The sequence below is a fragment of the Tripterygium wilfordii genome, chromosome 2 (genome assembly GCF_013401445.1).
Source record: "Tripterygium wilfordii isolate XIE 37 chromosome 2, ASM1340144v1, whole genome shotgun sequence".
Taxonomy (NCBI): domain Eukaryota; kingdom Viridiplantae; phylum Streptophyta; class Magnoliopsida; order Celastrales; family Celastraceae; genus Tripterygium; species Tripterygium wilfordii.
The window spans coordinates 5,189,370-5,204,304 of NC_052233.1; the positions used below are offsets into that span (position 1 = coordinate 5,189,370).

The 14,935-nt window shown below is 36.7% G+C and overlaps 1 protein-coding gene across 1 annotated transcript; it reads left to right on the top strand.

Moving 5' to 3' along the window:
- Nucleotides 1–10,207: 10,207 nt before the first annotated feature.
- On the top strand, nt 10,208–14,332 carry LOC120004818 (UDP-xylose transporter 3). Its single transcript, XM_038854131.1, has 9 exons — nt 10,208–10,385; nt 10,591–10,649; nt 10,733–10,917; nt 11,394–11,578; nt 12,095–12,162; nt 12,907–13,039; nt 13,233–13,394; nt 13,486–13,758; nt 13,895–14,332. Exons 3-9 carry the CDS (start codon nt 10,797–10,799, stop codon nt 14,009–14,011), a joined length of 1,059 nt encoding a protein of 352 aa, XP_038710059.1. The 5' UTR covers nt 10,208–10,385; nt 10,591–10,649; nt 10,733–10,796; the 3' UTR covers nt 14,012–14,332.
- The last annotated feature ends 603 nt before the right edge of the window (nt 14,333–14,935 follow it).

Consider the following 14,935-nt stretch of genomic DNA (forward strand, 5'->3'; position numbering starts at 1 on the left):
TGCCACCATTCACATTTACAGCTCCACCAAGATCACCAAGATTTCCCCTTCCTTGATTGTCCCCAAAGCCTTCCATTTGATTATTAATAAGCTCTCGTCTAAGATTGTGAAGAGTCCTTTCAATCTCCAAATCAATAGCAATTAATTCTGGATTAGAAGAACGTGTTCCCAAGCTCATACAAGAGGAAATAATTTCTGCAGAAAATTGAAAACCGAATTAGCACAAAAATTTCCTAAATTGACACAAAAATAAAAATTTGCCTCAATCCCCGGCAACGGCGCCAAAAACTTGTTGTGAAATTATTCGCAAGCGGACAAGTCGCACAAGTAATAAAGAGTGAGTAGAGTATCGTTCCCACGAGGATATTTTGGCAAATTCAAATTCAAAGTCAATTCAAACAATTATTACACTAATTGGCAATGCGAATTGTGATTGTGGTCATTCAAAGCTAACAAGCAACTGCAAAATCACTAAGTAAGTAACAAATTGAACAATTAACTAACAACAAACGACAATTTGATTTCCAAGAAAGTTAAACACTAGGGTTCCTAATTTCACCACCTCTCATCCAATTGAACTCCATTGATTCTTTAACTCTCAATTCTCAAATTAGTTGTTGACAATCAATTTCCCACTCTATTCAATGTTCTATTCCTAGATACATCGAATGTGTTTTCAACATAAATTCGGGTTATTCCTAACACTCGGATTAGTACATTGTAAACCCATTAAGATCAATGGAAATCACTTAACAATTGCATAAGTCATAAACCTATATTTCTATGGTTCATTCAACTTATGTTTTCTATGGATTCTTGCAACCTTAGGCCTATCCTTCCGGACTCAACTCAAGCTAAAAATCATTCAAATGGTGATCAAGCATTTGAAAGCAATAAGTGTATCCATAGAAAATCAACAACAATAAGAGAGATTAAAGACTAAAAATCAAGTTCATTCAACATTCAAAGAGGGGTTCCATTAGGACCCCTAGTTAGAGGATTAGTTCCTCATAATCACGAAATACAACTTGAAATCCATACTAGCAGTCATTTAATACAAGAAATGAGAAGAAATTAGATGAAACCCCTGAAATTCCAGCTTGAGCTCCCAAGGGCTGCCGTCCAAGCTTGAGAGAATTTCTCCAAAGTTCCAAACCCCCTCAAAACCTAGCAACTTAATCCTTTTATACTCCTCATGACCCAGAGTCGTTTATCTCACAGGATGATGTCGTTTTGAGCTGGTCTTTCTTGACTTTAGGTTGATTTCGGACATTTAAAGGCCTAAAAATTCGCGAGACTACTCTGGCCGATCGATCGGTTTTTGGCCCGATCGATCGGAATTCTCCACTGTCCAATTCAGCTAAATCAGAATCCGATCGATCGGACATTTGGGCCGATCGATCGGTTTTTCCCTCCGGGTCCAATTTCTTGCTTATTCCCATCCATTAAGCTGCTTTTCTTCCATTTATGCTCCGGAACCTGAAATGTGCAAATAACACTCTTTAAGCAGCATATAATTCGAATTAACTCTTAAACAATGCAAGATTTCATATAAAAGGATGCACAATTATATGAATATAATTGGCATATCACATACCTGCATGCAGGGGCGTAGCTAGGAATTTATAGTGGGGTGGGCTGACGCATTTTGGTTTGTTTGGGAAATTTTTGCTGGGGTTACGGGGCAGCGCCCCCGAAAATTGTTTTTAGGGTTATTTTACAATAATACAACTTATTAAAATGATATTATGGATGAAAATTCATCTTAATGTTTGGTATCATAAAGTAACCCAATAATTTAACATAAATACATATTAAAATTGATGAAAATTAATTAAAGACCATATAAGATATAACTAGAACACGTAAGTATTGTTATGTATTATTGTTTAATATAAATAAGAAGAGAATGAAAGTTACTATTGTTATGTATCATTCATTACTATTAGGTAATAAAACATCATAGTCTAAAGATACATACATACATATACATACATATATATATATATATATATATATACACACACACACACACTTACTAAAAAATACACATAAAAGATATATATGTGTGTGTGTATATATATAGTGTATATATAAGTATATATGTATATATATATAGATAGTAATGTATATATATGTTGTATGATATATGTTGTGTGTATATATATATATATATATATATTTAGTATTGGGGTGTGGGGGTTGGGGGGATTACAGCCTAGTGTAGTCCCCCCCTCCCTCCGCCCCTGCCTGCATGATAGCTTTACATTTTCTATAATTCTTAACTAAATTCTATAACAAATCCAACTTCATTAAACAATTCATCAACCAAACATAAAATCCAAACTCCAAACACAAAGCTACAAATAAACAAAGTCCAAGGTGAATGTGTATAGAAGCCTTAAAAAAGAAAATAGCAGAATGTTATAGAAGAGTTAAAGACTAAAGGTGAATGTGTATATATTAATATATTTACAAACCAAATCCATTGTTAAATAATGTGCTCTATTCCACTACTTCATTAGTTCATTAAGCTCAATTTTGAAAATCCAACAGCATGAAGTCATGAATACAGATGTGACAGAACATGAGAACACTACTCTTAAATCTTAATAAGTTAATCGAAAGCCTACATCAATGAACACTATCCATCAAAATTATACACTCACCAAATTATATAATATATATGCCGAATCGAAGACTGTCAATAACATAGGTTATATACCCAACCGAAGACTAATCGAACCTCGGAAGAACAGAGGTTGTAGAGCTGAGCTGAGCCGAGCCATCTAGTCAAAGTTGACTGCGGTGACAATGAACAGAGCTGCTCGGAGCTTCATTGGCGGAGAGTGGAGATTGGAGGTGGAGTCATGCTGTGCGAAGTGGATTGGTACAGCGCAAACTACAAAATTGGGTGGGTAGGGTTTTTGAAAAGGCAATTACTTTTTTGGCCCTAAACCTTCAATTAACAAAAATAAAAGTTGTCCTTATCGTAATTTCACAACCAGTAGTCTTTCATCAACCCATGCGATTCACTGGTCGCCTATTTTCAAGAGTTAACTCACGAGTTTCTACGGGCCAATGTTCAAACGACCTAATTGTATGAAACGACCCATGGGAACCCCCCATTCATGGGTCTCACGATTCAACCGGTGGGCCGGTTTGAGTCTAAAAACTGTGCAATAGATATTGTTTCTTAGTGTGAAAGATAATTATGATAAATCACCATCAAAAGCAACAACCCCATAACTTTAAGAGCAGACAGAGGCAGTCATTTTCCTCTAGAGTCTAGATTCTAGGCATGACATGTAAAGTTTTTATTTGGGTTATAAGGCTAGTATGCACAATCTATCTTCATGTGTAAATTTAGCAGGCTTATTGTCCAAATAATTAAATGGGCTTCTTCCTCACAAAAAGAAAAAGAGAAAAGGCATTCTGAAGAGAAATGGGCTGCTTGAGTTTATTCAAATTTCACTGCTAGAGCTCTTATCAGGGGCCATTTCAATCATGGTTTTGGGGACAATTCCAAATTGATACCAACTATTATACTTTTGGACATAAAAGTGCACTACAATAACTATTTTCCTCAAATCCAGATGATTTCGGCGACGGTTCGCTACACCACCACCGTTAGGAGTGCACTTGGATCGAGTTGGGTTGGGTTTATGGAGATATCTCACCTGACCCACATGGGGTTGAGTTAGTGTTTTACCAACCCTTACCTGACCCTCTTTTGATGTCGGGTTGGGTCAAACGGGTTAGGGTCAGGTCGGGTTACAGAATAATCAACCAATATTAATAGAAAATACTCCAAAAAATAGTCTAAACTATTGAAATAGTCCAAAAACATGCTTGGTTGATACAGATTGCTGAATAATAGAAATTAGAAACATCAAACATCATTCCACATTCATCCATTTCCATCTGCTCATTAAATTGTAGATTTGCAGTAGTCCAAAATAATCCAAAAATACCAACAAGTCAAACAAATGACAGTTCACAAATTGACAAAATTTAACAATTGTCCATACTCCAAAATATGCAGATACATCATACAATGCTAATTAGTAATTAGAAAATCAAAAATTTGTGTAGTACATGTTCTTCAAATTCTCCATTTTTCATTCTTCACTCTTCAACAATCACCTATTAGATTAAAATAATACATCAAGTTATAAACCTATAATAGAAGTATAAAGTAATGGTAATGGAAAATTGAAAAGCAAGTTTACAGAACAGTAGTTACCTTACCTCTTGCACTGCTTAATGCTCATTCCATGATAACAAGGTGACACTCCACCATAATTTCAGGCAAACCCATTTCTAGATTTAAAAACAAGCAGATTAAGTTAATTAATTGTATATATTCAAACAAAATGTATAAGATTATATAAAAAAGTATAGAAAGTTAGTTACCATGTTCAATTTCTTGTAGTTTCTCAACATCTTCCATCTCCGCTTCAATGTCCATTGAAAGTGGTTTCTCCCTTAACAAATTTTGTGCACATACAAGGACCTCCACTGTTTTTGGAGATAAAGAGCTTCTATATGGCCTAATAACTCAACCACTAGTGCTAAAAGTAGACTCTGAAGCAATGGTAGATACCAGTATATCTAACACAGCCCTAGCCACATGAGAAAGAATAGGGTATTTGCTGTCATTGACCTTCCACCAAGCCAATACGTCAAACTTTTCACTATAGTTCTCACAAGTCTCATCCAAATACCTCCCCACCTCTGTCTGATTCACCAAACTCTCATCAGCTCTCATTCTCATGGCCACCCTTGAAGCAAACATCCTCACACAATCTTCATCATTGTCCTCAACTCTCATTGATTTACTAGGTGGCTGAATTTGGTCAAGACTCTCTCCTCCATCATCTGTACCATCATTAAAGCGATCAAACAATTTTTTCAATGTGTCTTTCACTTTCTCCACCATAACCTCCATTTTAAATTGATCATAGATCTCCTCAAAGTAATATTTCAGATATTTTAGCTTATAACGAGGGTCAAGGATAGTAGCCACATATAATAAGTAATTCATATTGTCCAAATTATCCCAGTATTTTAGCTTATAACGAGGGTCAAGGACAACAATCACATATAAAGTAAGTTGAATTCCATCGAGTTTCCACATCCAAACACAAAGACTGCTTGCAATTGATCTTCACCTTATCCACACAATTTCTAAAAGAAGATAACCTAGAAGGTGAGGACCTTACATATCGAATTGAATTACGAATCCTTGCAATGGAATCATTATGCTCATCCAACCCATCCCTAACAATGAGATTTAGAATATGTGCACAATAACGCATGTGAATAAACTCATGACCCAAGACGGTCCCCTTCCAATCCCTAGTGACAAGTTTCAAGTGCCTAATCACCTCAATAACAACTCAATGGCCAGCCCAATCACCTCGCCTTTGTGACTTGAAATTTGAACAAAGTTTATGATTCTTTTGTTCAAATTTCATTCACTATCAATCCAATGCGCGGTGATACACATATAGTTTATATTTTGAATTGATGACCAAGTATCGATCGTGATACGCACCATTTCATTTTTTAAGTGCTTTTTCAGTTTCTCCCTCTCTTCCATAAATACCTTCATACAATCCCTAGCAACTGTCATCCTAGAAAGAAGTTTGAATAATGGTTGAAGTGACTCAATAAAGTTTCTAAATCCTTCACCCTCCACACACCTAAATGGCAACTCGTCAATGATTACCATTTTAGCCAACTCCTTCCTAGCAACTTCTACATCAAAGACAAATTGAAGGCAAATCAATGAACTCACATATGTACAGTAGTATTAATCGAAGACAAATGAGATACAAACCTTGGTTAAAATCTGAAATTTGTAAGTGGAGGGCCTGAATGCAGTCCAAAGATCTACTATGTAGTGAGACAGAGAGACCTGAAGCAATGAAGCCTGAAATTGAATCACCAAACTCACAAAAGTTAGACACAAAAGAACGATGGACTGGTCTGGTGGGCTGATGGTTGAAGCTATGAAGAATGAAAACGGAACGCAAATGGTAATAGGTTACCTGTCGCAATCGCTTGGTGCCGTGGTGTAGTCGTGTAGGGCTGCAAATCGTAATCACTTAGCACTTGAATACTGGTGGTGACGTACTATCGTGGTGGTGGGTCATTCGGTCAAGTGTGGCGGCGACTCAGAATGAGATGGGATTGAGGGTTGTTCACAAACCGTGCAGACTGAGTTGCTGATTGAGAACGAAGTGAGAGCTGAGAAATTAGGGTTAGGGCTGGGTCGAGGCTTAGTGTTTGATTGTTTGCCTTAGTAGTTAGTGGGTTGGGCATTTGGGCTTTGTGTAATGGATTGGTTATTTGAGTCTCAAACACAAAAACATGTATTAGAGTATGAGCTTATAGTATAAACTATAAAGTATAAAAATACATAGTATCATTAACATGGGGTTGGGTTGTAGCACATGTCTCATCCGACCCGCATAAGGTCATGTTGCCCTGTAACCAATCCTCAACTATGTGGGTATGGGTCGGTTTACGCGGGTCTGGTCGGGTCGGGTCAAAGTCGGGTTTTGTGCAGTCCTAACCACCATCGTTAGACTCCCCTCACTTAGACGCATAATGTCCAACCACATTCCATCCAAATGACCATCGAAAAGGGAGACCCAAAGTTAGTCTGTTTTGCTTGCGTAATTTATTGATAATAAACAATATCATTGACATATTTCTTACTGATGATGTCTAAAATAGGTTCACCCAATCAAATGAATCAGTCAAATCAGACAGAGTAAGAACAACCAATTTCTCCTTTGCTGGTATATGATCCCTTCCTTCCTTCCTTCCTGCGCAAGAAGTGAACGTAATCTTCGGTAGGGCCCCAAGGGTGTACTCAGGGGGACCTCTCCTACTATCAAGTCAGTACAGTACTAAACTTGGGAGGATGGCTCGGTGCTTCAAGCATTGCCTCTTGCTTAGTAAGTATTTTATAGTCAGAGTTAGAGCTTACCTAAGGGCAGATGTTCCCCTTTTATATGAGTTTGAAGTGTTTGAGTTGTAATAGGAGTCAGACTCTCTCTCATTGGTTTCCTGGAGGGCTTTTCGGAGAGTAAATTACTTCTGTGCCCTCCTCTAAAGGGGAGTAGGACTGTTGAGAATTGGCGTCCTATGAGGACTCTTCACCTACTGAACTTCGTATATGCTCGTTTCTGTAAGGAGGTTACTGAAGTACCCCCTTCGGTTTGTGCACCGAAGTGCCTTCTTCCTCTTCGTATCGAAGTGTATACTTCGGTTATGAACTGAAGTGCACCCTTCAGTTCTTCTACCACCTCGGCCTTGCTGGCACCTGTTCTGCCACTTGGCCTTCTCCAATTATGAGGGGCATTTTGGGAATATCACTTACTAAAGCAAATGACCTTTACAAAAACACAATGTCAATTTATTAACATTATAATGTAGGTAAATATTAGTCTAATATTGTTTTTTCAATGTAGTATCAATGTATCATGATGATGTTACTGTTCCAAACAGTAACATAAACATTAAAAAGTAAAAGTTCACTCCAAAAACTCTTTTCCTCAAATCCAAATGATTCCGGAGACACTTCGTTACACCACCACTGCCGTTAGACTCCCCTCACTGAGACACACAATGCCCAGCCAAATTCCATCCAAAATGACCATTGAAAAGGGGACCCAAAGTTGATCCATTTTACTCGCGTAATGTTACTGATAAGAAATAATATCATTGTCATTTTTCTTACTGAACCAAATGACCTTTACAAAAACACAATGTCAATACATTAACATTATAATGTAGGTAAAAATTAGTCTAATATTACTTTTTCAAAACAGTATCAATGTATCATGATGATGTTGTTATTGTTTCAAACAGTAACATAGACATTAAAAAGTCTATCTACGTCATATAATGCTAATGTTTTGATTGTATAATGTTACAGTTTCAAAACATAGAGGATTAAGAAAGATAAGTCAAATTATTTGATTGTATAATGTTATATTTTCAAAACTGCAACATTGAAACTATAACATTATAACTGTATGATCTCATATTTGAACCCAGTACATCTTAGATTACGATCTCAGATCTCATATTACATCTTAGATCTAAGAAAATGAAGACGAAGAAGAATAAAAATAAGAAAAAAAAAGAAAGAAAACGAAGAGATAATGGTGGAGCTGCGACGGTGGTGGAGCTGCGACGATTGGTGGAGGAGCGACGTTGGAGATGGAGGAGGACGATGGCGGTGGTGTAGGTGGACGTGGACGGTGACGGTGGTGGAGATGGAGATGGAGGCGGAAGGTGGCATTGGTGAAAATAGAGGGGAGGTTTCTTAAATCTATGTATTCTTAGATCTATGCCTATTGAAGTAGAAGGACAAAAAAAAATAGTTGTAATAATACATATATTTTTAGAAAAATAAAATTACTAGAAGACTTTGCCCCTCCTTAAATATTGAGGAAAAAAATAAACATTAGCCTCTTATGTAATGTGTTGGACCCAACTGACATAGACTAAGTTTAATAACTAATAACAAGCTCAAGTTCCCAACAACAGTCTCTCATAACTCTAGTAGCCCACAATTAACCACCAACTATAGCAGCCCATGACCAACTCTTAGTAGTTCACAAACAAACAAACTAATAACATTAGTATTGACTTTACCTTTGGCAACTGCAACCGTAGAGAGGGCATGTTATAAAATTGTGAAACAACGATTGCGAAATTGAATAGAGAATGAATGACTAAATGATTATCTAGTTATATATATTGAGAAAGAAATGTTTGATCAAATTCCGAATGAGATTAGTATGCAATATTATCAAAACATGAGAACTCGGAAAAAAACAATTGTAAATATTTTATCAAATTTATAGATATAGTTTTTATTTTTACCTTAACGTTATTATAATGATATGTATAGAATCCAAAAAATTTTCGGGGCCCCTATCTTCGGACCCCCACACTAAATTACACTCATCTTATGTCCAATGCGGGATCTGTCAATGATACTTATATGGTACTTATATGACATTTGCTAATGTTTTTGACCGTTTCTCACTAGACTATGACTATATAGTCCCCGATGATTAATAGTAATCAGAAGAAAGAGATTGGATCTTTACAATTAATTAATTAATAACAGTTGATTGGATCTCTCGGTAAGAAAGGTCAAAGGTGTGTCATAGCTCTAGGAGAAAGCATTGTGCATATCCCCAAACGCCTTTACCCTTTTTCTTGTATTTGATTATTGCTAACTGAATCTCCTATAATCTGACGACTCACATGTGAGGATTGGACCACAAAAAAATCATAGTATATCTGTATATAGGAATTCAACATGCCAACTATTACAACCTCTTGATTAGCATCCCCTCCTGCAACTCCTACTACCATGCATAATGCATGATTGATGAAGACTTCACTATTTTTTTTTATCACGATGAATTATGAACTTTGGATCCTAAAACTTTCGGATACTTGGATTGACTCGCTTTCTCCAACAAATTGATAAATTATATGTGTTGATGTAAAGAGTTGAAGTAAGGTTAGAGTTCATTCTCAACCAACTTGATCACCTTAATGGTTGAAACTTAAAAACAGAATCGGCGTCAGGATATTAGGGGATGGATTTTTGTGTGGGGAATTTTTAAGTTAAATTGGGAACTCGATCAAACACTTCATTTTTAAAAATTTTCTACCCTGTAAAAGACTACCTATATGTGATTAATATTTTATTGGGTTAACGGAAACATGTATCATCATCAATTGGGTTATTCATCCTTTGGGTTTGCTTATTCAGTTGAGTGAAGGGGACATGTATTGAGTGATCCACTTTATCTTCTAATATATAAGAATTCTTTTATGTGAAACCAAAAGTGTGAACGACTTTGTGAAATTGTTTTTCAAGCATCGATGCAGCGAATCCCAAAGCAAATATGTGACCATCACTTTTGTTGTATTTTATTACAATCATTTCGTATTCACAAGGTTGATTCACATTTTTGATTCATATAGGAGAATTTCTAATCCAATATATAATTAATCATTAAAAAAATTCACCATTAAATTCATTTTAGGGGCGGCTAGCCGTGGCTCCGCCATTGTTGAAACTTGATAGACACTGCTTCAGAGTTGCTTTAATTAAATTTCTTTAATTTCATTCTATTAATTATCAATTTTCCGTCCCGCAATAAACGGTACAAAATTCCAAAAATGCCCACCTCTCCCCAGGAGCCTCGTCAGTCCTCGCTCTACTACTTGCTGTCTGTCATTCTCCTTTTCTGATAAACTATCAAATACAGAAACCAGACGACCAAAGCGAGAATAGCATCTTTGCTTCCCAGATAACTGTCTACATATTCGATCAGGTCTTTGCTCGCTCTTTTTCTCCATCTCTGTTTTATATATACACCTGCCACCTAACCTATGTGCCAAGAAGAATATAATTTGCTGACGAAGTCGCAGATCTAGGGTTTTGAGATGTTGAATTGGTGCAAATTTCTTGTAGATGTAACTTTTTCTTGTGTTTAATATCTCACTTCTGTTCGGTTTGGTAAATGGCTGTTGATGCAGTTGAGCTGCTTCGGGGCTCCAATTTCCTATCTTTTTGCGCTAAATTATGCTCGAATGAGGTATTATTTTTTCTGTTGCTGGAATTTATACATACATTTGTGTTAATACATTTCCGGATTTGATGTCTGGTGATGCGATATAGGTAGATCCAGATCGAGGAGCAACTGAATAGAATTGGGGGGAAACAGTGAGCAGAGACGGAGAACATGAGCGAGGGGCCGAAATTCCAGTTGGGGACAGTGGGGGCGCTGTCCTTGTCTGTGGTATCTTCAGTGTCAATTGTGATTTGCAACAAGGCGCTTATTAGCACACTTGGCTTCACTTTTGGTGAGTGCTTTTAGTCCTCCTTAACTTGCATACATACTAGTTTCTTGCCTTCTCATCTCTTATTGCTATTTTGGTATTCATATTGATGTTCAAGTAATGTTGTGTATTAGATTGGTATCAGATCTACGTTGTTTTACACACTTACACTAAAATGATTTTATTTCCACTGTAAGAGGCACTTCCGAATTGTTTGTTACATGTCATAGGGACACTAAGATACATTTCCCATGGATAGAAATCTTGTTTTTACATCTCGCAAGTTGTCAACGTTAAAGCTGAATTGGGTGAATTGGTTTGTCTTGGATATTTACCGTACATGTGAAGGATTTAAGGGATTGTTAGTGGTTTGTGTCTGAATTCGTACACCAGTTTCCGACATAGGATTCCCATAAATGCATGATTTAAACTGTAACATCATGCTTATCTTTTGGCTTTGCAAAATTTCCATCATTCAAACTTGCAATCTGGGTGTACAGCCACAACTTTGACGAGCTGGCATCTCCTGGTGACATTTTGTTCTCTTCACGTGGCACTATGGATGAAATTTTTTGAGCACAAGCCTTTTGATGCAAGAGCTGTCATGGTATTTGGCATATTGAACGGCATATCCATTGGGCTTCTGAATCTCAGCTTGGGTTTCAATTCTGTTGGATTCTATCAGGTAACCCTTTTCCTTTGGCATTTTTTATCCTCCAAAATCCAATGTTTCTTTTTCTGCGGTATACATCATTACAATGCTATGGTTATTGAACTTGAATTCATTTTATGTGAGAACACTACTTTTATGTGTGAAACTAGTCTAAAGCCATTCCAAGTGATTTTACTTTTTTGACAACCAGCTGCAAGTGATATTATCTATCATATCTGTTATGTGAGATGTAAGTTGTAACACTTATTGTGCTTGTAGTTCAGATCGTCCTTAGTCATTACTGATATGTCCAAACTATGCCTGGCAAAAACTTATTTTTTTTCACATAAATGCTTTCTAGTCAACATGGTAATATACTAATATGTGAAGTTTAGTGAATAAAATGTCACATTTCAGCCCCACAGAAATATTAATTTCCTGTGTCAATTGCGCCTGGTTTGGATCTTACTCATTGAAACTAGTGTGCTACTGCTATATATTTCTGTAAGTGCTGCATTCTAAAATATTTCTTTTCATCTTGCATCTTAGATGACAAAACTGGCTATCATTCCCTGCACTGTTCTTTTGGAGACCCTTTTCTTCATGAAGAAATTCAGGTAAGTCTTAAGACCTCTAGTCTCACTATGGGAAACGTACTGTATATCAGGCCAAATGTTGAATTTCAGAACTTTGCAAATTACTGTTTACAGAACCTTTTTAGAGTCAAATGGGTTGGAGGCATTTGCTGCTGATGCCTCTTGAATAATTGCCTCCAAATTTCCTTGAATGATATCACTTTAGTCTTGATAGCCCAAATTCTGTTGATGTCCAAGCCTAAGCAGTCTATCTGCATGATGTAAGAAGATTACTTGGCTTCTGTACTTTTAGCGAGTCTTTTAAGTCAAATCAACCCTGAGTCTTGCATTCTACTGATTTGGTTCTGTTTTGGTTGTTTCTGGCTTGTCATTTGATTTGTTGTGTTGTAGGGTGCTTGCTCATATGGTAAACTTATGGGACTGAGAGCGTTTTAGTTAGTTATTGGTCAGTAATTAATATTACCTTGCAATCGTAAAATAAAATAAAAAAATAATAAATCACTTCTTGAATTCTGAGTAGCGCTTCTCTTTGGTTCAGATCTAATCTCGTCACCTGTGTCTGTAATTCTGCCCATTTGTGCATGTCAGTTGGTGATCATTGCCCGCTTTTGTTAGAGTTTTTTTATTTCTTATTTAGTTTTCCCCATCTAGTCTTATTCGATGAACTTTTGTTCAACTAATCATACAATATTCATGAACTTGCTATTATTGCTAAGACACTTCTTCGGTGACAGCTGTTCACTGATACTTGCAGTTTTTTTGCAGCCGGAGTATTCAGTTGTCACTGGCTATCCTACTTTTAGGTGTTGGAATTGCAACTGTGACCGATCTTCAGCTCAATCTCCTGGGTTCTATCTTGTCTCTGCTTGCAGTTATTACAACTTGCGTTGCTCAAATTGTATCCTCAGCTGAATTGGCCTTTTCAGTTTCTTTGTATGATGTGTCTTTTTTTACATGTTCTTGTGCTGGTCCCTATTATGCGTTTCTGAATATAACCAAACCAGTTGTGAATAAATGTGGCTCCATACCGTTGGCGTTTTTACCTTTGATTTTTCCAGTGATTGTTTGAAATCTTGACTGGTTGAGCTCAGATGACCAATACCATCCAGAAGAAGTTCAAAGTTTCTTCAACCCAACTTCTTTATCAGTCCAGCCCATACCAGGCTATAACACTTTTCATCGTTGGTCCATTTCTAGATGGCCTTTTGACTAACAAAAATGTTTTTGCTTTCAACTACACTCTTCAAGTGGTGGTTAGTGTTGAACTACTTTGAATACTGTTTTTGGCTGCATTTTTCTTTTGCTTCTTGTTGTAACTGTTCTTCGAACCATTCTTGTTTGCAGTTCTTCATTGTCCTCTCCTGCCTGATATCTGTCTCTGTAAACTTCAGTACATTTCTGGTAATTGGAAAGACATCTCCAGTCACATACCAAGTCCTAGGGCACCTGAAAACATGCCTAGTTTTGGCCTTTGGCTATGTTTTGCTTCGTGACCCCTTTAGCTGGCGCAATATTCTCGGGATTCTTGTAGCTATAGTTGGGATGGTTCTTTATTCTTATTATTGCACTCTTGAGACTCAGCAGAAAGCTAGTGAAGCATCAGCGCAAGCGCAACTGGTAATTTGGTGTTCGGACTTTGTTTGTTCCTGCATATATACTCGCCTTTGTGTCTTACAACACCCCCCCCTTCTGTTATTTAGTTCAGTTTGATTTTATCCTATGTCATTGGCTCATCATTCACTTTCCAATTCAGGTCAAGGAAGGTGAGTCTGATCCTCTAATAAGTGTGGAAAATGGAAGCGGGATCTCAGCAGACGGTGTTGTTGCCACGGGTCCTGTATGGAAGTCAAATAAGGACCTTCAAGCTTAAACCTTCTTGATTTAAATATTTGGTCGCCCTTAGGTTGGAATTAATTGAGGAAACTCTCTCAGTGATGAAGATGTTTCTGGACAAGGTCTCATATAATGCATAGCAGCAGTTCTGGTATTTCGAGATTGCCACTTCCAGTATGGCAGATTCAATATTGAATAGCATTTTTTGTTTTTGGTTCTTGCGAGTGAGGCTATGGGATTGAAACCAGGATTTGATTTGATAAACTTATAATGTTATTCCCAAAAGCCTACAAAATCCTCATAATTGATTTTTGTGGTTATTTTGGGATTATCCCTTTAATAAATGTAGAGTGAGGAAACATGCATGTAACACTTAGAAGTTAAACTTATTATATGGATTAATTAAACTTTTCTAATCTCTGCTTCTAATGGATATATCTTTTTGAACTCAGAATGACGTGCTTGTTTGGCACAGTGGAACGTAAAGCGGACCGCTCGCTTTGTGGCACCGCTGTGCCAAACACCCCAGTGATGCCAGCGGATGCTGGCATTTGAGAAGCTCCAAAATGGAGTGAAACATATTGGGACAGAGAAGAAAACTATTAATAAAGAACTAGCGTAATTGCGTAAACATATTGGGACAGAGAAGAAAACTATTAATAAAGAACTAACGTGCACTCTCGTAGGTAAATATTTGTACTTGGGGTACTAATAGAGTGTTACTGTATTATTAAATATTGATTGATACAACAATCAATATTTTTTTACAACATCCATCAATCTCCATTCAAAATTAATCTTTTGTGATTTTATTGACTCAATTTAAATCGTTTACTCTTTTTTTTTCTTGTATGAATTTAATCATTTTATTGCTGATATGTAGGTCCATGATTTGGATTAGGACGTATATCTAATTATTGTATCCTGCCTTGGATGGGTTTTTCGTTTAAATTAAAATTAA